At 36.1% G+C, this 24,913-nt stretch overlaps 1 protein-coding gene across 5 annotated transcripts in view; it reads right to left on the reverse strand.

Annotated features, from left to right (window-relative positions):
- The window catches only part of sema6e (sema domain, transmembrane domain (TM), and cytoplasmic domain, (semaphorin) 6E), a 295,663-nt gene that overhangs the window by 112,161 nt on the left and 158,589 nt on the right, over positions 1 to 24,913 (reverse strand). For all 5 annotated transcript variants that reach the window (XM_056475016.1, XM_056475017.1, XM_056475013.1 and 2 more), the window contains one exon: positions 2,727 to 2,923. In XM_056475016.1, the coding sequence (XP_056330991.1) occupies positions 2,727 to 2,865 (139 nt within the window). In that variant the 5' untranslated portion in view covers positions 2,866 to 2,923. The remainder of the gene's footprint in view (positions 1 to 2,726; positions 2,924 to 24,913) is intronic.

A 24,913-nucleotide genomic window follows, 5' to 3' on the forward strand; every position in this document is an offset into this window, starting at 1 on the left:
GGGTTGCAGCTGGAAGGGCATCCGCTATGTAAAAACGTGCTGGATAACTTGGTGGTTCATTCTGCTATGGCGACCTCGGATTAATAAAGGGACTAAGCCGATAAGAAAATGAATGAATGAATTATTAGCCCCCCTGTAGATTTTTCTCCAATTTCTGTTTAACAGAAAGAAGATTTTACATTTAACACATCTCGAAACATAACAGTTGGAATAATTAAATAACAGTCAAATAATAACTCATTTCTAACAACTGATTTCTTTCATCTTTGCTATGATGATATGTGCATAATATCTTACTAGATATTTTTCAAGATACTAGTATTCAGTTTAAAATGCAATTTAGAAGGCTTGACTAGATAATTAGGTTAGCTAGACAAGCCATTGTATACAGGGTATCTGCAGGTTTCACAGAGTTAAATTTAAGACTTTAAGACATTAAGGCCCAATCCCAATTCTATTTTTGTACCCCTAACCCCTTCCCCTTGGCCCTGTCAACCGAGGGTCAAGGGGAAGGGCTTCAAAATATACCCCTAAGAATTGGGACACTACTACAGCACCTGCACACGTCATCATATGTCATCGCGATCTTTTGCTTCATGTGAGATCAGATGATCTTGACTGCTGTAGTTATTCCAGTTGTGCTATTTTCTGGTATTTATCTTCAGGAAATTACTGAAGGCATATATTATGTCATCATAACGATCTAATGTGGCAATAAGATCGTAATGTACTGTGTTTTTACACAGTGGCCATATTCATCTATGTAAACACACCAAAAACAACATTAACATTAGAGAATAACATTAACATTATTCACCCCTTCCCCTTAGCCCTACACCTTCAAGCTAAAGAGAATTGGGACACCCCTAACCCTTGGCGTGCACGCGCAAAACGAGGGGTAGGGGTAAGGGGAAGGGCTGAGGGATAGAATTGGGATTGGGCCTAAGACCATTATGAATAAATTTTAGACTTAAATAGCTAAAGGCTAGGGAATTTTTCAAATGGTCCAGATGGACATTTTTTTTTATTTGCCCTATCAAAAAAAAAGTTGAATTGGATACATTTAATAATACAATGATACATTAATAATATAGTTTTCTTTTTTAGATTATAATAAATATTTTAGATTTTATTTTTTAAGAAAATATTTTAGATATGGTGTAAAAACAAGCAAGTTCTACTTGTATCCATACACCTTTTTCCAAAATAAACTTTCTTTAAAATAAAAAACAACAACAAATGCTTTAAACAGTTTTAAAAACTATAATAAACTAAATCTATGCACACCAACCTGTTCAGGTCAGTGTCCTCAGCCGTAATTACATGGAGCACTTTTAAACAAATGTTATTATAAGGAAAATAATTAAACCATTATGATTGATGAGTTAGAAGGATGAGTTAATAATTACTTTTTTAAATAAAAGTTTTATTGAGATGGGTTGTTAGTGATTGTATGGGTTTTGGCCAGATTTGGTAGCAATTTATGAACAAAGGAAAATTAAGACCAGTTTAAAAAAGATTTAAGACCTACAACACAATATTTCAGTAAATTTAAGACTTTTTAAGGCCTAAAATTTGGATTTTGAGATTTAAGACTTTTTAAGACCCCACAGAAACCCTGTGTATAACAGTGGTTTGTTCTGTAGGCATTCGGAAAAAAAAAATACTGCTTAAGAGTAAAAACAAAACAAATAAGACTTTCCCAGAAAAAAAATAGGAAACACTGTGAAAAAGTCCTTGTTAAACATCTTTTGGGAAATATTTGAAAAAGAAGGAACATAAAATGAAAATCATAAAAGGGTTGATAATTTTGACTCCAACTGTATAAAAATGCAACAGAACAAAAATAAAAGTTAAATAAACAGTGTTTATGGTTTAATAACATGGTCATCATTGTATAAATAAATAAATATATTTAATAATATAAAAATAATATTTTTATAAGATCTTTACAATTCATGGTTTTTCTATCTTTAATTTTACCTGCTCAAAAAAAACACAATCATTTTGAATGTATCAAACACAACTAAAGTACATGCACAGAACATATAAACATTTATAGCAAATAGGCAAATGTAAATTTTATCCCGCTTGTGACGGACACTGATGTTAAACGGCCACGGCAATCAGCTGATCCATTATAGACTGTGACTTGGTGGAGAAAACTCGCTATGCAGACACGCTCATGTCTGGATCCACAAGTAACGTTATTGTTGTAACAGCCGAGAGAGGAGATAAACATGACGAACACACCAGCAGGTCAAAGGGGCCACAGAGAGTGAGAGAGAGAGAGAGAGAGAGAGAGAGTGAGAGAGAGAGAGAGAGAGAGAGAGAGAGAGAGAGAGAGAGAGAGAGAGAGAGAGAGAGAGAGAGTTTACAGCTTTCATTTTCTCTTAACTGGTTTCTGATGTACTTCCCTGTCAGTGAAAGACTGTCCAGCAAACTCACAAGCAGTGATGTGTGCACAGTTATCTGCTTTTTAAATAGTTAGATCGTTTTAATTACTTGCGGTCTCCTCCCTCGCCATAGTAAGCTACCGCCATATAACGCATATGTGATAAATGACCTCAGTACATGATAACCGTTTATTATTACTACTGAACCGATACCGAACTTTTTGCGTCTGCATCTTGGTGCATCAAAGAAACAATATATTTAGACACCCCTATGTTTGATACACACATTTGAAATCAATATATTGTTCAGCCCTATTTCAGAGTACTTACGTTCACTACCAACGGTCCTGATGGGCTCCAGATCCTGAGGAAAGGGCGTTGCACCATGGCACAGATGCTTTAGGCAGGTGAGGGTGAGCATGAGAGTCAAGGCCAAAAGGGGCCGCGACCCCAAAATCACCAACCTCATTTCAGCTACAGCATAGAATTCAGCCACACAGCATGACCCAGAGTAGACTGAAAACCACCTGAAAAACAAGAACAAAAACAGAGCCATGATGACAATGGTCACTGGGAAGCTCACCATAAATACGATTTATATGCCTCTATGTGACTGAACAACTTGTAAATGAGACTGAATGATCGTGAAAGTCATTGGTGTGTCATTTCAAATCGGCATGACTAAAAATTGCGCAAGCTACTCTTTTACATCCAATTATTAGAAATGGGGACTGAGGCTTTCAAGCTTTAGAAAGTGTCGTAAAATGGTTCATACAATTTTAGAAGACTTGTAATGCAGTGCATGAGTCATATGTACTGCTGTAATGGTTATCTGGCTTAATTTCGAAAGCTTGAAAGCATCGCCATGTGGACCAACTGCCTAAAAAAACAGCAACCAGTGTGAGAGAGGAAAGTAAGTCAACAGTGGGAGTAAATAATGATTGAATTTTCACTTTGATGCAATTTAGTATGCAAGAATCCTGCAGTCACACCGAGTTGGTGACAGTGTGCCTCTTATTAGCACGTCCGATGTAATAATGAAGAAGCAGAGCTCAGAAATAAAGAGAGAAAGAGAGCACAATAGGTTATGTTAGAAGGGCCCCAGCCTGGGGGACACCTGGCTCATTGACTCGGACTGTACAGTCTTTCACAGGTGACTTAACTCAATTAACCGCAAAGGCTGCTGGGATGCCGTCGCAGTCTGTCAGCTTTTACATGAGGCCAACAGGGATGGATCAAAAACTTATTTTCAGAGCAATGGGGAAAAAAAAAAAGAAAACTCTTCAGCCAAAAAGTCTTATTGAAAGCGAGCTGAATTATTAATGACCGCATTGAGTGTTTGTATTAGATTCATAATGGATTGAGATACTGACGTTAATGAGTTTGGCATCAGGTTAGTCTGCATGATACAAAGGACAGACTGACCTCTAGTACAAGGGATCTCAAATGGTCTTCTTTAGGACGCAAGGTTTATATTGGAAATTAAGTGCTACCAATAACAAATCTGAAATTTGAGATGTCTGCTGTTCCAGTAGAATACTTTGAATATTCATAACTGCATAAATGCTTCAGCGTATGAACTGAACATTAACTCCAAGTATTCTAAAGACAAATAAACGCTTTGTACAGTAGGGGTTTAACTCTGGCAACTCAAGCTTGCTGTATTGACATCTAAACAATGATCAATGAACACTCATTTTAGCATTTAGATTTGCTCAGAATGACAGTGCATTACATTTGTATAGCTATTTTTTAAAAGTGCAATTTAAAGACAGACTAGGTTAATTATTCAAGTCATTGGACAACAGTGGTTTGTTCTGTAGTCACTATGAAGGGGGCTATTGATTATTGTTACAAAAATCTTTTTTCCAAACTAAAAGTAGTAATACTTTACACAGAATATATATATATAGCATATAGGAAATACTGTAAATAATGTCCTTGCTCTGTTAATTATTTGAGAAATATAATTTTTTTAAATAATTTTGCCTTCAACTACACTCAAAAATGTCTTTTGCTGTTTGTTCAATCAACTTATTTAAAATGAGTTGAAACAACAAAATTCTTAAGGCTTTTTTGGGACAACATAATTGTTTTATGTTCAATCCACTTAAATTTGTAAAAATTATCAGGTTAACCTAATCGATTTGTGTTGTGACAACATGAATAATAATGAGAATAATAATAGTTTACATTTATATAGCGTTTCTTCTGAACACTCAAAGAGCTTTACATATTATTAGGAGGAATCTCCTCATGCACCACCCACTGGTGTGTGATCCACGGTGCATGCGACGCACGTAGCTGTGCATTCATACTTCTGCGCGCTGTTTCTGTTGCTCTGCAATAACACTTCCAAAACTCTAGTTGGCAGTGAGGTGTTTATGTTCCTCTGTGTCGAGTTTCTTCGCTGGTGTTTTGTTTTTTCTGAACGCTTCTTTAATGTACAAGTGGCTCAAACTCGCTCATTTTGACGCAGGAACCGGTGGACATGCAACAACTTTAACCATGAGGTACACACAAAACAAAACTTTCCATCTGGAGCTCCTTCACGGGACTCCACACTTGTAAACACTCGCTCCATCAGGCTCGTGCGGCTCTCAGTCACGCCCACACTTGTCACCACTTCCAAGCCGACCAATCACAGAGCTCGGGCTATGCGTCGTTGCGACATGTAATTAAATTTTTTGAGAGGTGCGCGTCAGCGATGTCCACGGCGAGGGCTATGCGTCCACACGTAGACTGTGCCGTAGATTACGTGCTTGCTTGACGCAGAAGTATAAATCAGCCTTTAGCCGGGTGCAGTCCTGCTTAGCTTCAGTGGCCGACCATGTGAGAGTTGCAGAGAGCTAGCTGCTGGCTACATAAAGAAATTGTGTGGAACCCTGTGTTTAATACAGTGTATACTATATCCATGCACATTTTCAATACATAGCACCTTAATTAATCATTTTTATCCTTTTTAAATATTTTTCTTGTTAATATTTTTAATATATTTAATATATTTATACTTGTTAATATATTTTCTTGTTAACATGCATACATATTTAAATCTGACTTAAATCCTACTTGGAGCAAGAATTATTACAAAATATAGCACTTTTCTCCATCACTGCAGTTTTTTTTGTACAATGAAGTTTTGCACTGCGACTTGACAGGGCATTTATTTACAGACTGAGATGATGCACCTCTATTTTTCCTGGATCCGTTTTGAAAGCCTTCTCACATATGTGGGAACGCCTACGTTGTTACCAAAGCAACCCATACGCATAGGCTTGGTAGTGTCTGCAAACACACAGATCTGATCTGATCACTTGAAATTAATATTACAGACTTAACCTAAAAGAACAGATCAGCGGCTCGTTTCTGAAATTAGAAACACAACAGTACATTGTGCCACTAAGATTTAAATGATCAGCCTTATTTTTTAGTTCATTAACTCAAATAAACATCTCCCTTTAGCGGATACACGAAGCCCAATCAGTGACCACAAAAAAAACTAAACAAAAAAAAAAAGATACACACCCTCTCAGGCCGATAATGGGATATTTTTTATGATGGATTAGCTACACTTAGAGAACGGAGTACATGGACAGGCAGCGACGCTCCTAATGGAGCAAATCACACACTTTTCTAGAACTAAAACAGCACAAAATGTGAAACAGCATCTTCTCCGGTACGAAGCTGAAAGGATCATGGGGTCGTTTTCATATGGACACAAACAAACGAGGATCACGACAGCCGAGAGCACAAGATATACCATCCGCATGTCTTATGACTGCAGATCCAAAGCAAAAAGTTGAGTTGGTTTTCAAGGACTGGATCATGAGAAAGAGATCATGTGAAAACCGATAAGTACAGAATGAAGATAAACAAGCGTGGGAAAAGTATCGGACTATTAAACAATTCTTGTAAAAATATCCACACCTCAAAAAAATCGGAATCAATTTCTACAGAAATAGCGCGCAGGGCCATGATGCCAGGGTGTTGTGGGTGGTTGCTAACTGTAAGTCTACCCCCCCCCCCCCCCCCGTACCTTTTTATGCATCAACTACTGTAGAAAAGAAAATCAGCCAGATTGCTTAGAAAAATACTATCACGTCTCTCCTGAACAAGCCCCATGATTTGAGGCCTCATTCATGCCTGTAGTAGAAATGCTGTGAGACAAATTACAGCGCACACTAAAATTTACTACTTTTAGAAGCAATGAGACGGAAGTAATAATAGCCCTTTCATCTGAACTGTGACGTATGTCTGAGAGACATTTACTCACACAGATTTCACTCATCTTTAGAAAACAAATTAAAATATTTTTCAATTGCATCTTTTGTGTCTCTCTATTTAAAGTCTAAATCAATGAAGTGATACAAATCCAATACAATAAACAGCTTTTATTCACATCTGCAAACAGAAGCAAAACCATATCTAATTGACACGAGAATTAATCTCATGGGTTTATACTCCAAGCAAGCATGTTTGAGGTTTAGTGACCACATTTGAATGATTTCAATGAAAAAAAGAAAATACAAGTTCAAATGAAGGTTGCTCGTCTTAGAAACTGATAAGAGTTGGATTAAACTGTTCCATTTATATGAACTTGTTTAATCACATGAAGGTGAAAGTTTTGAAGCATTAAACGTTTTGGCTGAATAGAAATCGCTCAGATTTGATTCAAATTATGCTCACCGGTGTAAAAATGACACAAGGGTAAGAAAAATAACAGTCAAACTGAATTGGTTAAATTGGCCAACCTGATTTCACGAAGTAGGACATGTTCATGCATTAACATCTATGTATAATGTATATTAACATCCTGGAACAACATTCCAATCAGCCAATTAGAATTAAGGGATACGTTTAGCATTTAAGTTTAGGCTTACTGTTTATGCACTTCTACATGAAGGGTATCCAACTATTATTCCCCTCTGATTTTGGGATTATTTTACAGTTATGGCTGGGTTTAGGGGTAGGGAATAGGTATGGATTGCATTTTCAAAGAAAAATGATGTTCCAGGATCAACATAGATGCTAATCCGGGATCGCATCGTACTTGGCAAAATCATGACATGCGAATGTAGTCATATAACACAACACAACACAACACAACACAACACATAATTTATCATAACATGAAATATCAAAACATAACACAAAAACAAAACATTAAACAAACACAAAACAAAGCACAACATAACATAAAAACAAAACACATTAAACAAAACACAAAAAACAAAGCACAACACAACAAACTAAACACAACACAACACATAATAAAAGAAAAGAAAAGAAAACAACAAAAACAAAACACATTAAAGCATAACATAAAATAAAAACAAAAAACACATTAAACAAATGGTAACACTTTATTTTGATGGTCCATTTAAGTATTAGTCGACTGTCTGCTTAATATCTGTTGATACCTTCAACAGACATTTAACTGACTATAAGAAACTTTGCAAGTACATGTTACAGTAAATTACACTAACCCTAACCCTAACAGTCTCCTTATGATCTAATGAGAATTAGCTGGCATGTAGATGCAATGTAACTTAAATTCAACAAACGGACCATCAAAAGTGTGACCCAACAAACAAATACAACAAAGCACAACACAACAAACTATGCACAAAACAACACAACATATAACATAAAAAACAAAACATAACAAAAACAAAACACATAAAACAAAGCACAACATAAAATAAACATATAAACACAACGCACCATATAACGTAAAAACAAAACATAACACAAAAACAAAACAAAACACATTAAACAAAACACGAAACATAAAATAAAGCACAACACATAAAAACAAAACAAATAACAAACATGAACAAAGCACAACACAACACACGAAGTACAACACAGCACAAGCCAACATATAACATAAGCTAAACAAAAAATAACTAAAAAACTAAACAAAAACACATAAAACAAAGCGCAACAGAAATAAAAAAAACCCATTAAACAAAACACAAAACTCATAAAATAAAGCACAACACAAAATAACAACATAAAAAACAAAACGCATAACAAAATACAAACATAGCACAACCAGCACAACACAACAAACTAAGCACAATACAACATATGAAATAAACAAAACAAAAAATAAAAAAAACAAAACAAAGCGCAAGATAAAATAAAACAAAACACATTAAACATATAAAATAAAGCACAACACAACATAACAAAACAAAACACATAACAAAACACAAAGCGCAACCAACACAACAAACTAAGCACAATACAACATATGAAATAACAAAAAAAAAAAAACTAAACAAAACACATAAAACAAAGCGCAACGTAAAATAAAAAACTAAGCACAACACAACATATAACATAAAGCATAAGAAAAAAAACAAAACGCATTAAAACAAAGCACAACTCAACATAACAACATAAAAAACAAAACAAACCAAAACACAAAAAAAACAACACAACACACTAAGCACAACACAACATAGCATATAATATAACATAAAAAAAACATAACACTAAAACAAAATAAAACAGATAAAACAATACATATAAAGCACAACACAAAACAACATAATTAATATTTATTTAAAATTCAGAAAAAAAAAATCCAAATTAAAAGCATGCATGGCTAAATGATGAACAATAACACAAATAACTAAATAAAATAAAATAAATAAATTAAAATGGATTAATTTTCATTTAATGCTTCTAAAGTCCACAAATAACAGGACTCCAAAGATATTTCAAAGCCTCAGAGGAATCGGGTCAAATTAATCCTTAACAAACTCTCGTCCTACTATTTTTTAATAAAGATGTCCCTTTCGCTCAAGGCGAAGCACTCTTTAGAGACCCAAAAGTTTGAGACCTCAGCGTCGTCGCGCAGATAAAACCAGACAGCCCGTTCCTCCAAGCTGCTCTCTCTGCTGCCATTAATACATGCTCCAAATGGCATCTCAATCAGCACTCAAGGCTGATGTGAACACTGATAGAACTGGGAAACCAGTGAACGTGTCCCTCAATTAATTAAATGACCTAAATGGATTTGGACTTAATTACTTCCCCTCAGCTCGCTCTCTCTCTCTCTCTATCTCCGTAAAGCTTTGCAAATCACAGCCAGGATAAAACAAATGCAGATTCCAACAATGCTTTACAACAATTGGCACAATGATTCACAATCAAGTCAGTCGGGAAGTTTTCAGCCAAGTTTTAAGTCAACGTCACCCTTTATTGAACAGAGATAAAAAAAAAGAAATGACCCCAATGTGAGTGTTTTTACATTGACGAGACATCTGTGGTGTTCCACACTGGCAAAAAGATCAGTTGTAGAGTTGATAATCTTTCAAAGTCTCTTAACAAACATATATAATGCAGAGAACAACTGCTTTATGGATTTTAGTTTAACATCAGAACATCACTGCACACTGACTTCACGTCTGAAGCGCAGCAAAAGAGATCAATAATTCAATAATAGAGATTCAATAATAGAACAGACATTAAGCTTGCTAATAACCATTTCGTTTGGAACACAAAGTGGTCTTCCTCAAGGGGCTGCTTAACGGCTCGCAAAGCCAAGATCTCCATTGTGCTGATTTCAGATCTCAGTATGTTTCTTTTAGAAGGCTATAAAGTATAACACCAAATAAAAAAAAATTATTCCAAGAGCTGGTCTGTAGCACACTGATGAGTATAAAGGCAAATATACTTGCATATATTCAATATTATGCATATAACCACACCATTATATCACAAGAGATTCAACTCAATGAAAATTCACAAACTAGGCAACTCATGTTATTTTGGCTGCATTTACACTGCAGATTTTGATGGTCAAATCCGCTGACATCATCTTTTAAACATAACTCGTATCTGATTGACTGCATTTACACTGGACAAGGCAAAGACGCAATGACCAGGAAAAAAAAAAAAGAGCGGGCGCTGAATAACAACTGAAAATAAAACTACACTCTTCTCCATTCCTGTATTTGATATGTTCGCAGGGATTCGTTTTTTTTTATTCGTTTTGACAAGTTGTTTCACTATAATTTATGACAGAAAAGTTCTCATTTGGCCATCTTCTTTTAATTTAGGCCTTTTTAAACTAGTAGACATGTTAATGTCATTTCCATGGTGTGATTTATGCACGTGATGTATGGAACAGTTTTAGTTTATATTGTTTACGTGACAATATATAAGCTTTATTTGTTCTTGTGTATGAGATTTAAGGATTGGGACTCTGCTGAAGTCTGTTCTGAAATGAATGCATCAGAAAACACAGAACACGAGAACACAGATCCGATTCATATCAGATACATTTCCACATATGAACAAGGCCTGAACCTGATTTGAGTAAATTGTAATCCATGTGATTTTTTTCCTGCCTACACATACATGGGCCATATCCGATCTGTGCCATAAGGGAGAATAAAATTGGAATTGGATCACTTGAACCATGGAGTGTAAATGCAGCCAATCATTAATGTGCAGAGAGAGAAAAAAAAAGCAAATGATCCCAATGTGAGACTTCTGCTTCTCAACAACATTGACTAGACGTTTGTGATGTGCAAATTTGACTTTCGATATTTTTTATTTGACTTTCAATCTTCTATAAAAAGCTAATTTAGCAGAATTTAGCAGAAAATTAAAATCCGAAAATATTAGTATAAATGTCCAAAAATGAGTTCTTTTTGGACATTTTAATTACAGTCATTGAGTCATTTATGTATAAGAAGTAATGTATAAAAGTGTATATGGTCCTGACTCTCTGTGGTCATTAAAAATCCCATGACACTTCTCGTAAAGAGTAGGGGTATAACCCCAGTGTCCTGGCAAAATTCACTCCATCGGCCCTTATACCCATCATGGCCTCCCAACCATTCCCATTCACCAAATTGGCTCTATCACTCTCTCCACTCCACCAATTTGCTGTCCTGTGGCTGCACGCCGGCCCTCACGATTGTGAAGCACTTTGGGTGCATGGCCATACACGATAAATGTGTTATACAAATACACATTACATTACATACCACATAAATGGACTATGCACAATTTATTAAAGATTAAATATTTTTTTGACCACCAAGCAGTTCACCTCTCTATCTCCAGGCAGGTGGCTTGCACAAATGTGTGTGTGTGTTTGCAAACGTTTCACGTCTCTTGCGCTCTTCTAATCAGTGCACATTCATGCGGTGTTTGAAGAGACGCAAGGCACTGATGAGCAGACAGCTGTCGATATGTGACTAAACCCCTGCTTATCCCTCTCTTCCTCCACGGGGTCAGATCTAGCCCAATGTGGGCTGGACGCCGGGGCCCACTGCGCCTCCCTGGTAAATGAGGCAGAGCGGAAGAGAAAAAGGGGAGTCCGAGGAGGAGAAATCTCTTGAGCTTAGGATTGATTATCCGACATTCATTTGGATTTACCAACAGCTCTTTGGCTCGTTGTGGGCTCCGCGACAAAAAGAGAAAAAAAAATTTGAGAGGCCCGAACTGAAAAATATCTAAAGAAGATCTGTGCTACACTCTCAGAAATAAAGGTATTTGAGCTGTCACTGAGGTGGTACTTTTTTAAAAAGGTACACATTTGTACTTAAAGGGTTCCTATCGGTACCACAAAAGTATATATTAGTTCCAAAACTTAAGAGGAACTTTTGTACTTTTTAGGTACTTGTATGTACCCTTGAGGTATTAATATGGACCTTGTAGGTACAAATTTGTACCTTTTAAAAAAGATACCACCCCAGTGACAGCTCACATACCTTTATTTCAGAGAGTATACAGTTATCTTTTTGCTTAAGATTTTATAAACAGCATCTACCCTCCATTTGCTTTTTGTTTCTACAAAGATTTTGCAAGCTGCAGTTTGGATTTGAAAACTTCCATTCAAAAGAACTGAAGCCAATCACTACAAATAATAAAGTTGCGCTACAAATAATCCACACACACAGAATGCAACCTGAATGAGAGGAATGTTTGGTTTGGTGCTTTATTTTTGTCCATCATGAAAATTAACATTATGCTTGGTATTTCAACATTAGAATCACAAGCACATCTTTGGCCAAAGCTCTTTTAAGATCCCTGTGCTTTATTCTTCCAGATTATTTACTCTTTGTATTTAACTGAATTGCTGCAGAAAAGCTCGTTTCAAGTTTTTGGGGTAAATGATGGTCTGCTGAAAGTTTTTTGCTAATTTTAATAATAGCCCTTTTAATACTGAACAGATGAACTGTGAGAAGGATAACATAATTGTACCCATAAATTCTTTTTTTTTTTTGAACAGCATCATGGGATGTAAGAAAAAAAAAAGACTAAAGCTAAAAAATTTCCATATAATGTAATTATAATCGCAGATTGCAATCATCACCTAAATCATATTCATATTGCTTGAATACGCAAGTATGAAACTTGAGGATGGAGACAACTAAGGTGACTTTGTGGCAAGGAATGCATTTATGTCTTATGGTAAAAACCTCCCACAGCTTAGAAAAAAAAGTGCTATACAGAAAAAAAAAATAAATAAAATTGAGAAATAAACAAGAAATTATTGGTTGCGCTCAATTATACACTTTGTCTTCTGACCATTCCGGCACACATGCTACTCAGTAGGTGAGAAGTACCTGGATGATCTACTACTACCGGCGAGACTCTGTAGTGCACGACTAATGAAGTGAAATATAGAGCTATGCAAGAGAATTCATGAATGGGAGTGATGCAATGCAACTAGTGCAGGTAGGTCATGTGATCATGACAAACGACAGATGTAGTACATTTGAATTCCATTCTTACTACTCACATTCTATATAGAATACACTTTTCTAATGGTCATGTAGTAAATTCAAATGTAGTACCTACACATGTGGTACAGAGTTTCTGCAGGTTTCATTCAAGTCCAATTTAAGACTTTTTAAGACCTTTAAGACCATTATGAATGAAATTTCAGACTTACACAGGGCTAAATACTTTATTTATTATTTTTTTCGAATAGCAGAGTTAAAACACTACAAAACCATTAAAAACAAATGTGATTGAAGATAACTAAACCATATTAGTAAATAGAGATAATAAATAAACTTTTGTCAAAACTTTTATTTAGAAGTATTGCTGGTGATTGGATGGGTGTTTGCCCGATTGGATAACTTTATATGGAAAATTAAGACCTGTTTAAAATGATTTAAGACCTACAACATAATATTTCAGTGAACTTAAGACTTTTTAAGGCTTAAAATTTTGTTTTTCAAATTTAAGACGGTCACACTTTATTTTGATTGGTCCGTTTGTTGAATTTAAGTAACGTTGCATCTACATGCTAACTAATTCTCATTATTATAAGTAGACTATTCGGTTGGGGTTGGGGTTAGGGTTAGGGTTAGTTGACATGTACTTGCAAAGTTTCTTATAGTCAGTTAAATGTCTGTTGAAGGAGCAGTATCAGCAGATATTAAGCAGACAGTCTACTAATTCTCAAATGGACCATCAATATAGTGTTACCTTTACGACATTTGAACTTAAAGACCCCACGGGTACCCTGTAGTAGGCAGTTTCAGATGCAGCCTATAGTGGACATCTGAATATCTTGGCCCTGACCTCAGGCCATACCGTATAAAAAGCCTACCAATATATACTATGCAAGAATTCACACTTAGCTACTGCTTGATATAATTTGCAGATTTGATGCTGTCCTGGAAGAGAACCCTGAGCTCGATATGATAAGGAAGGTAGAATGAATGGGCTTATTTTTTGGAGGCAAGAATTCATCTGATTGGTCCAGCAATGATATCTGATTGCACTAGCAAAGATTATTGGTGCAAGACCAGACACAATCAGTCATATCATATGATCCTCTCGAAATTGGTTTATAAAACGTCATTTAAATTACTACTAAAAAACTGTTTACACATGGAATAAAATACTTACCAGTATTGTGTTTTCTACAAACAACAGCTGCAAATTACTTCACATGTTATCATCAATATCTATTTATGTGTGTGTGCCCAACAGTCCATGTATGGTCACGGAAAATCTCTATGAGAAATATCATTACTACCTTCTGAATGAACCTTTCTCTAAAGTAGAATCATGCTATCCACAATATAAACCTGTTTTAAAATGCTATATATCATGAAAAGTGTTACACAAATAAACGGAACTGAAGAGAATGACGTTTTTATGGCGTGTGACCTACATGCTCGTATCGCTTTTTAAGAGATCTATATTCATTTATAGGTTGACTTTGTTTAACAAGCCAGGCTTTTATCACTGCTGGCTCTCGATAAAAAAATTGCGATTAAAATCTCACACGGACGAATTTAAATTCCATCAGCGGTTTAATACCTGCTTAAGGAGACATGGTGTCAGCCAAGAAGGGAGAGAGAAACATGATTTTTAATTCGAATAAGTGTTAGGCGCTCTTTAATGGGATTCACCCAGCTTTTGTCCCAAGTGACATATGAAGAGGACACACTTCGCTCACTCCGTCTCCCGTCCTCTTCCGCTCTGGGACCCTTTCGCACCCTTGGAAGTAGAAATTGAATGAGTCTTCTCTATGTATACATGGGCCAACATAATAAAGGCTGGTGCCCCTGGGCTCTTCTGTCATTTCAGACACGATTAAGCACATTAGTGCTCGGGCTCGCCACGGCCCATTACCCAGAAACCCCTGCTGTCAGGGACCCACAAGTAGCTGTGAATTGGGGCAGAGGCCGGACTCTCCCTAACAATACTTATAGAGCTCCTGGAATCTAACTGAGTCAACTTCATTTCGAGTTGATAAGATTCGAAACCCCTGCGTGAGTTCAATGAGGTGACGAGAGCCCCTGGGAAGCATTTTTTTAATTCGATAAATTTCCAATGTAAACCTGTTCAGAGAATTTTCACTAGTAAAAAAAGAAAAAAGAAAAATTGTATTATATTATAAAATTGTATGACATTTGTGAGCTCACGATTTAACTGTAATTTTTGGAGGTTTAATTGTAAACTAATATTTAAACAATGACCAAACACCTTAAAACAACATTAAATTACATTAAACTAATTTAACATTAAATTAATTATTTGGAGACCAATGTATCAGTATTAACAAATATTATATGTTTAATTGTGAACTAATATTTAACCATTTTTAAAATAAGACCTGTAAGCTTTATTTAATACTAATTAATTTAACATTAAATTAATTAATTGGAGAATAGGTTTGTCATTATTAATAAATATCTGATGTTTGATTGCGAACTAATATTTAACAAATTTTTAAATAAGATCTGGCTTCTTATTAAAATTGCATCGAATTAATTAAAAAAAAATTATATTAAAAAGGCCAACGTTTTAGAAAATTTGACTAATTCATCGGCATCTGTAATTACCAGATGTTTAAATCTTAAAACTAATTTTACTAATATTTAAAGGGATAGGTCACCAAAAAAATTAAAATTCCAACAATTTACTCACCCTTTACTCGTTTCAAACATTTATGAGTTTCTTTCTTCTGTTCAGTATTAATTAATAATTGATGTTTAATTGTGAACTAATATTTAATATTTTTAAATAAGATCTGTAAGCTTTATTTAACACTAATTAATTTACCATTTAATTCATTATTTGGAGACCAGTTTGTCAGTATTAATAAATATCTGATGTTTGATTGTGAACTAAATATTTAAAAATGTTAAAATAAGATCTGTACGTTTTATTTAACATTAATTAATTTATTATTAAATTAATTATTTGGAGACCGGAATGTCAGTATTAATAAATATCTGATGTTTGATAGTAAATTTTAACAATTTTTTAAAGTAAGATCTATAGGCTTTATCATCAAATTAATAAAGAAAATTTATATTTTAAAAAATTGTTATAAAATGAAGATTTGACTAATTCAGTGGTATCTGGAATTACTAGATGTTTAAATCTGAACTAATTTGACTAATATTTAAAGGGATAGTTCATCCAAAAAAATGAAAATTATGACAATTTACTCACCCTTTACTTGTTTCAAATATTTATGAGTTTCTTTTTTCTGTTCAACAAAAAAGATTTTTTTAAATGTTGGAAACCTGTAACCACTGACCTCCATAGTACCTGTTTTTCCTGCTGTGGAATTCAATGGTTACAGGTTTCCTGTTTGCTTCAAAATAACTTCCTTTGTGTTCGAGTGAAGAAAAAACTTGAGGGTAAGTAAATTATGAGTAAATTGACATTTTTGGGTTAACTGGCCCTTTAAATAATGTATGTATATGATATATATTATAACTTAACATTTCTTGGGATTAAAAACTAGGGGCGATTTTGATTTGGCGATTTGATTTGATTGTGTATTGCACAATGTTTTGCACAGCCACACATAATACATATCATGTGATAAGCCTGCTCATGCTAAACAGTTTGACAGAACTCCCCCAGCCCCCCAACCCAGTGTCAGTCAAACCATTCATTAAATATTCATTAATATAAGAAAAGCGTACTTTTACAAACTTGTCCCAGGTTTTTTTGCTCAATTACCACGAAACCACTGTTGTATGAATCTCTGGACTGCCTAGATCAATAATTATTGGAAAAAGTTTCACTTTCAACTTTTGATATCTATAAATGGCTCCTTTAAGAAAAGGGTTGTGTCTATAAAGTGTGAACAAAATGTTCTACGATGTGTTTCCATGTTGTTTCTGGCAATATTTCGCAGTAGCAGTCTGTTGTGTGGCCCTTTGGCATCCAGGCACCTGTTACCAGTGCCATTTCAGTAAAAGGGGGTGTGGATAGGCTCTTATAGGTCCTGTCAGTAGATAAACACAGCTGATTAGTCTACATTATTGCACTAGCACTTTAAATTACACCCTTCAACCCTGCAATGATGAGAAACCTTCACTGAATGCCTGTTTGTCACACAGAGATTGAAGTTAATTGCTGCTGAATCGCACATACAGCATCTGGGGCTCTGGGCTGGAGAACATCACTCGAATTCATGCCTGACTAAAACTCACAAGTCAGTCCATTCAACTAAAACAAATACACTGGATGTTACATTCAGAGCTGTGATCAAAAATATTTATCCCCTCCACAGAGTCAATCTAAAAAGTTATTATCCATCTATTTTTGGAAACTCTAAAACAAGACTTAATTAGCTAGAGGTGTTTCACATAAATAAATCTACCTCATGCATGTATTAAAGCGGAGAGGCAGATCAAAATATTTAATTAAATCAATATTTTTAGAAAGTCTATACGATAAAAAAAGTCTATACTAAAAACAAAGACACTAACAGTTGCTAAATACATGGCAGGCAGCCATCTAAAATGTGTTTTCCCAGAAATATTTGAGGATGTTGATGAAAAAGGGCAATATAGAGTTTGCCAAATGTTTGTCCTTAATTTACTCTCAAATACTTTTACTATAAGACCATGAAAGGTGAAGAGCGAATAAGAAGAACACTAGACATGTGTGGCCTTCGTGTCAGGACACCTTGCTGAACAGCACTCTAGACCATTCTTTAAGATTCATGTACAGTATCGGTGCCATGCTGTGGGGTAAAAACGGCAGAAGTGCACAATCTCCAAGACAAATGTGAAGGTGGACCAGACTTATATTATTACATGGATGCTTTAAATTGAACTGTTTGACTACAATTTTGTAATCCTTGATGTGTAAGGCCACATTGGTAAAAATTGTGATACCTTAGGTGATCAAAAATATTTATCCCCTCCACAGAGTGAATCTAAAATATTTTTTTAAATTTTGAATCTAATTTTGGAAACTCTACAACAAGACTTAATTAGCTCGAGTTGTTGCACATAAATAAATCTACCTCAGCTATGTGTTAAAGTGGAGAGGCAGATCAAAATATTCAATTAAATCAATATTTTTAGAAAGTCTTTACGGTAGCTACTACAAAAGGGCACTAACAGTTGCTAGATACATGACTGGCAGCCATCTGAAATGTGTTTTCCCAGAAAACGTTCGAGGATGTTGATGAAAAAGGACAATATAAAGTTTGCCAAATGTTTGCCCTTAATTTAGTCCTAAATACTTGCACTTTAAGACCATGAAAGGAGGAAAGCTAATAAGAAGAACTCTAGACATGTGTGGCCTTCATGTTGGGACACCTACAGTAGCACTCTAGACCACTCTTTCAGATCTGGTACAGTATCGGTGCCATGCTTTGGGGTAAAAAAAAAAAAGCCAAAAGTGCACAATCTCTGAGACAAATGTGAAGGTGGACCAGTCTTATATTGTTACATATATAACTGGCCCATCAAGAAAGCGTTTTCAATGCACTACCAAATGGTAGCGATGTTGGTTTATGGTCAAAGTACCGGATGCAATACATATACTATGAAAAATCTGAAAATCTGAAGTGTAAGACCAATTTATTTAAAAACAATCAAAATTTAAAAAATTTGAATACTAAATCACCTTTATTTTTTCTTAAGTATGCCATAAAATATTTTAGATTCTCATTTAAAATGTTTTGTTATTTATTTATTTATTTTTTTTTACAGCAAAATCAAAATAGAGTGTAGTAGTGCAACAGGATTATGTTGTGTGTGTAAACCATTATTTAACACACTTATTCTTTAAATGACTTCAACGGTCATTATTTAAAACACAATATGGTCAACCATTTGTTAGAGCAGGATACATTTTTTTAATCCTTGATGTGTAAGGCTACATTGGTAAAAATTGTGATACCTAAGGTGTATAGACTGATGCTTGACAATCATTGCACTTTCTAGTAGACAATCAACCCCAAAGAACACATCCAAAACCACTTAAGTAGCTTGTTCAATCTCCAGGATGAAATCTCATCAAAAACTTTTGATGGAACCTGAGAAAAGCATTGGCAAAAGCGAGAAAAAAAAAAACAAGGATTATCAGCCATTTGGAAGTTTTTCAAGTAAGGAATTGGCCAAGATTCCAAGAAGTGACAGAAGCTAGCAAGCACTTAAAGCCAACATTTGTTGGATGTTACAAAAAACAAAAGACTTTCTGATTAATTTTAATTAATCCTGCACCCAAATATAGTGATAATCTCATGATTTCATTCATCCAACTTCATGTCCTCAATCACAAAAATGTATAGTTCTGTGTTTATAATAGTTTACTGATGCTTTTGTTGAACCCTTTTCATAAAATGTTCTTGCAGTTCAAGTGGGCTGAATATTTTTAATTGCATGACTGAACCTGTAGCTGACACATTTATCTATATCACTTGAATTATGTAATCAGTTCTCACATTTCCCAGCGAATAACACTCATGCCATTGGCCTTGAGTTACAAGAATGCGGCTTGGTAGAGCACTAAAAAGAGCTCTTTTTCAGACACAATCCTGGATTCTAGTTCATCTTTCACTAGGATATGATCAACAGCTCTCGGGAAAAACAAAAACGAATGAATTAATCAGACGGCGCATGAGCTCTTGTATCGGAAAGAAAAACTCCCTTGAAAAAAACAATCAGGAAACTGTATCACAGTTTGTGTGTGTGACTTTCTACCACAAAGACGACATTGTTGGATTGAGACCATAGCCGTTGGCCTGTTTATGCCAAAACAACCAATCATTATCACAGACCTGTCCCATGATGTAGTCACATGATCCGGGGGTCACCTAGCAGGCAGATTTGCCCCGTAAACAGATTACAAACCTTCGCCTGGTTTTGTTTTTGAATGGAAATCAATTAGGTCAGTATTCAGGTAGGAATAGCACAAGGGGGGCTTTAAAAAGCCAGATATTCCTGGCACACATTCCGCATGTGTTTTAAACACTAATCCAAATGGCTTCCTCTGCGCTATCAGTCATTTCACTCGCCATCTCACAGGAGACACACACACACGCACACACATAGAAGCCCCTAATTAGATTTCCAGTGAGTGACCACCCTGCTGTTGCTGGGCTAAATTAGAATTGGACTTAAGGAGTGTCGGGCAATTATTGAGGGTCTGGCCCTGCAGAACAGATGACAGAAAGAGAAAGAGCCACATCTGACAGCACAAGAGTCCAGGGGCCATTATCATGCCTCATAAAATTGACACACTCGCCCTCATCCCAAGCCACATATTTTTAAACGTAGTTTTAATCTACTTGGAACAATATAAGGGTATGATGGGTGGAGAGCAGGAACTTTGGTAAGTGCACTAAGCCAGACAGATATTAATATGCATGCAATAGCAGTGTGTCCCCTCAAGAGCGGAGAGATGGAGAGAATGACAAACAGCTGACAGACAGGAAACACGGAGACCCTCAATTGGGATTAGATGAACAATGGAATGGAAGGATCCTCACTGGTCTATTATTTTCTCTCTCTCTCTTTCTATGTCTGTGACTGTCAAGGTTACTCAAATTACATTTTTACGGTGAATAAAGGTAAAATCAGTGGGAAAAAACTAAACTAAAACAGAATCATACTTGAAATTATCATTTCAAAACATAATGAAATTCTAAAGGTGCAACATTTAAAAATATTTAAATACTTATTTTACAAAAACACATCGATCAACTGATGGGATATGGAATAGCTTGAAGACTTCAAAATAAAAGTCACTATCCAACAATATTATACAGCATGGAAAAAACTACTCTGACTGTTAGTCTGACAGAAAAAAAAGTCATATACACTAAGGATGGCTTTATATATATATATATATATATATATATATATATATATATATATATATATATATATATATATATATATATATATATATATATATAAAATTATTAAAATATATAGATTGTTTGTCCTCTGCCATCATCTTTGCACTAGTTGTACTCTAATGCAAGTCATCTGACACAAGATCTGAGTGGATTCATTACATTTTGCTGAATCATAAATGTCCCAGAGATGCCAGATGCTGGAAGTAGCAGTAATGGCACATTTTATAGCTCATTTCATTGATGGCAAGTGCTGCAGTATGCAGTGTTGATGAGAACTTGACAAATAAATAATGCAAATTTCAGTTATTATTGCAGTTTGTGATGGAAGTATTAGAGAAAAACAAAAACCAAAAGAAATCTACAGTAAATAAAGCCAAAAATAATAATAAATTAGAGCATGTAGCATTTTCAAATGCACACTCAAACTAAGTTCTGTGTGACGCAGAATTTAAGACACTGAAAACACTGTTATCATCAGTTACTCACATGAAAACATCACAGTGAAACAGTGCATGACATTAAACACTGATGTAAATAAATGCAGTCCTATCAATTTGATAATTGCACCAAACTATACTGAATTCAAATCATACTGAATTTATTTAAAGAAGTTATCAGCCATCTGATTGGTAATGTTACATGTCATTGTATTGGCATTTGGTTTTTTAAATTTTAAGGCCTACTTGTGTACCATCTTATGCTTACTAGACTGGAAGCATAAATAACTGTTAAAAGAATCAAAGGCAACTGGTGTCACGTGGGTGTCTGGTCTGTCAGCAAGAGGTCATGATCTTCTCACTATCAATGCCAGTCAGCCAATCCCAGAGGAGGAAAGGGATCTGACTGGGCCACAGGGGTTCTTCCATCCTGACAAGGTCAGTCCATGGGAGGAAGAACTCAAGCTGGCTGTTCCTCTTTTGGGAATGATGGCAGAAAGAAGCCCCATCAGTCTTCATTCAAGCCCCGATGACAATTCCTGCTCATCCCGTTCCCTGCTGAAATTCCAAGAGGACTTGCTGTCAGCAGGCATCAACATGCATCTCGATTAGCATGAAAGTTGGCACGTGATGTGTCACATCCTGCCACGAGCCGCTCGGTGATGCATATGACACACATTGTGCCGATTACTCTGCAGCGGACGTGTTGTGGCTACACTCATCCCAATGAGCATCAAACAAACTTGACGTTTCCCTCTCGAAACGGCATCCCCAGCCAGATGCCGTCCAGACATTAGAGAGGATTCTGTGCCAGCCTGTAGACAACGGGCGAACGGATCGATACGAGCACCGACGAGACTCTCCAACGCTGTCGCCAAGCCAGGCAGACGGTAGCGGCATTAGCAGAGCGCCACCCATCCGTCCCCTGCTTGGCTTGCGTCTGTTTTTCAGACTCACAGCGGCACACATTAATTTTGCAAATCAGTCATTTAGTCCGAAAGGAAAATCAATCCGCGTTTTCTTTCTTGGGGTCGACATGACAGCAACCTCCTCAAACAAAAGCCCGAAATTATGCAGCCTTACCTTCCAATTGTCTCTCTTTCGTCTTTGACTTTTAAAGTTATGAATGCAAAATGCACTCCTTTCTTGATCCCTTTCCTCTCTCCCTCTCGCTCATTAATATTTAAGGTTGTTATTTGGAGGCATTACCTGTCTGTATTGACAGAAATTGGAGCCGTCGTCCCCCGGCGGGTATTATAATTGGAGGGTGAAGTCTACGTGCTGGTGGAGAAGAAGGGAGCAAAACATGTTTTTCACCTCGAACATTTTTTTCATGTGCAGGTCTATTTTTGTTATCAATTCTGCTTCTTCAGAAAAAAAGCCCAGAGACTGACTGCTAAAGTGATCACACATGCACACGTTGACTCCCAGAAGAGCGCATGGAGTGGGTGGTTGTGTGCAGGGGTAAGTGAAGATTTTGGGAGGAGGAACTGGAAGAGTCTTTATCAAAGAAATGCAGTGTAGGCTGTCGAAAGCTGCCTCACTCTCTCTCTCTCTAACCATGCACAGCATGAAGCCATTCCAATTAGAGAGCGAGAACAAGAGATCTGCTCTGATCTCAAAAGAAGACATCAGGACACCAACAAGGCATACATGACAGTCACGCAACATTCTCCATTCCAATAAACAGAGCCAGATCTGTGATACTCAGCACTTTGCTTTGTTATGATCTGGTCCTGTAATATGACTTCAGCTCTAATGATGTAAGGAACAGACTGGGATGCATGTTGACAGCAAGCTCACTCATCTGTCATTAGCTGTGTTTGGCAAGGGAAGTGTTTATGGTACAGGCATGATCTATAACTCAGGAGGCTTGTTGAGGGAAGGTGTGATATTACTTTTTGGAGCAATCTGAAATTAGATTTCAGTCAAGCCATAAAAGAGGGCAAAAATCCTATAGACTTCCATTAAAATAGAGACTTGTGACATATTGTAGGGTCAGAATGTCATACAGAGGGTATTTAAAAAAAAACACACTTGGGAAAAAAAAGGGTTACAAAAGAAAGTGTGATCCTACTTTATATTAGGTGGCCTTAACTACAATGCATTTGCATGAAATATGATGTGTTTGTATTGAAGTGTATTGCAGAACACTTCTGGTGCTCATGAGGTGAAATATGGATAGGGTTAGGGACAGGTTTGGTGGCATTTTAAGGCTTGATTAAAGTGTAAGGGAACCAACAGAACCTAAAACTGACGTTGTGTGGATGTTACCCCTATGATATCTAATAGACGTTGGGTTTTGGTCACTATACCTGACAAATAAATGTCAGTATTCGCGTCAATATGACGTTGGTTTAAGATGTTGGCTCGACATTGGATTTTGGTCACTTTCTAACACAACCTAAAATCAAATCAAATATCAACGTCTAATGATGTTACAGCCTGACGTTGTGTGGACGTTACCAGTATGATGGCTATCAGACGTTGGGTCAACCTAAAATAAACCAAATATCATTGTTATTGGCGTCAAAATAACGTTGGCCTTAGACGCTGATCAGACACTGAATTTTGGTCACCTGACGTCACGACCTAAATCTAATCTAATATTAACGTCTTGTGTCTGCTGGGAAAGATCATATGTAAGAAAAAGTGTACAAATAAGTGTACAAAAAAAGAGAAAGAGAAAAAAGTTATTGAAAAAAACTACATGTAAAAAAAAAAGAACCAAAATATTATGAAATGTGTAAAAGAACTTAAGAAAATTTATAAAACCAACAGATTTGGTGGTGGATAAATGCAATATTTCACACACACAAGTGACTTAGGGCTAAATAAATAACAGTCAGATTTTCTCATGTTCAATACAGCTGAACTCTTACTCACGTGCTTTTACTTGCATAATATTCCCCTGAGCATCCATATGGGTCGTTTACAGTCTGTACTAGTACTGTAGGATGCACAACGAATGAGTTTATGTGAGAGACCCATGGGTGTTCAGCTAAGACATGCCGAGCTCAGCGCCTCTGTGCCTGCTGAAGAGGATTTGGGAGGTTGAGTTTCTTTACAGGGCACTGATGCTCAACCACACACACACACACACACACACACACACACAGAGACACACATAGATTGCAGAAGACTCGTGTCATTTCAGGTTGGTTAGTTTCCAGTGACAGGTCTGTACCCAGTTGCTATGATTCAGTGCTCTGCAACCCCACCTGGGCTTCCCCCACAAATAGCTCTGGGTGTTATAATCATATTTATTTCACAATCCCATTATGCCATTTACACATTTCTTACAAGGTGTATCTTGCCGTTTCAGGAAAAGGTACGGGGATGGGGAAAGGCGAAAGAGAGGGAGAGATGAAGAGAGAAAAATCAGTGTTCCAGTCTCTTCTTTAGAAGATTAAACTCTTCATCAAGCTGTCCTCTGCTCAAGAAACAGACACAACACACAG

Source organism: Danio aesculapii, chromosome 16 (assembly GCF_903798145.1).
Source record: "Danio aesculapii chromosome 16, fDanAes4.1, whole genome shotgun sequence".
Lineage (NCBI taxonomy): Eukaryota > Metazoa > Chordata > Actinopteri > Cypriniformes > Danionidae > Danio > Danio aesculapii.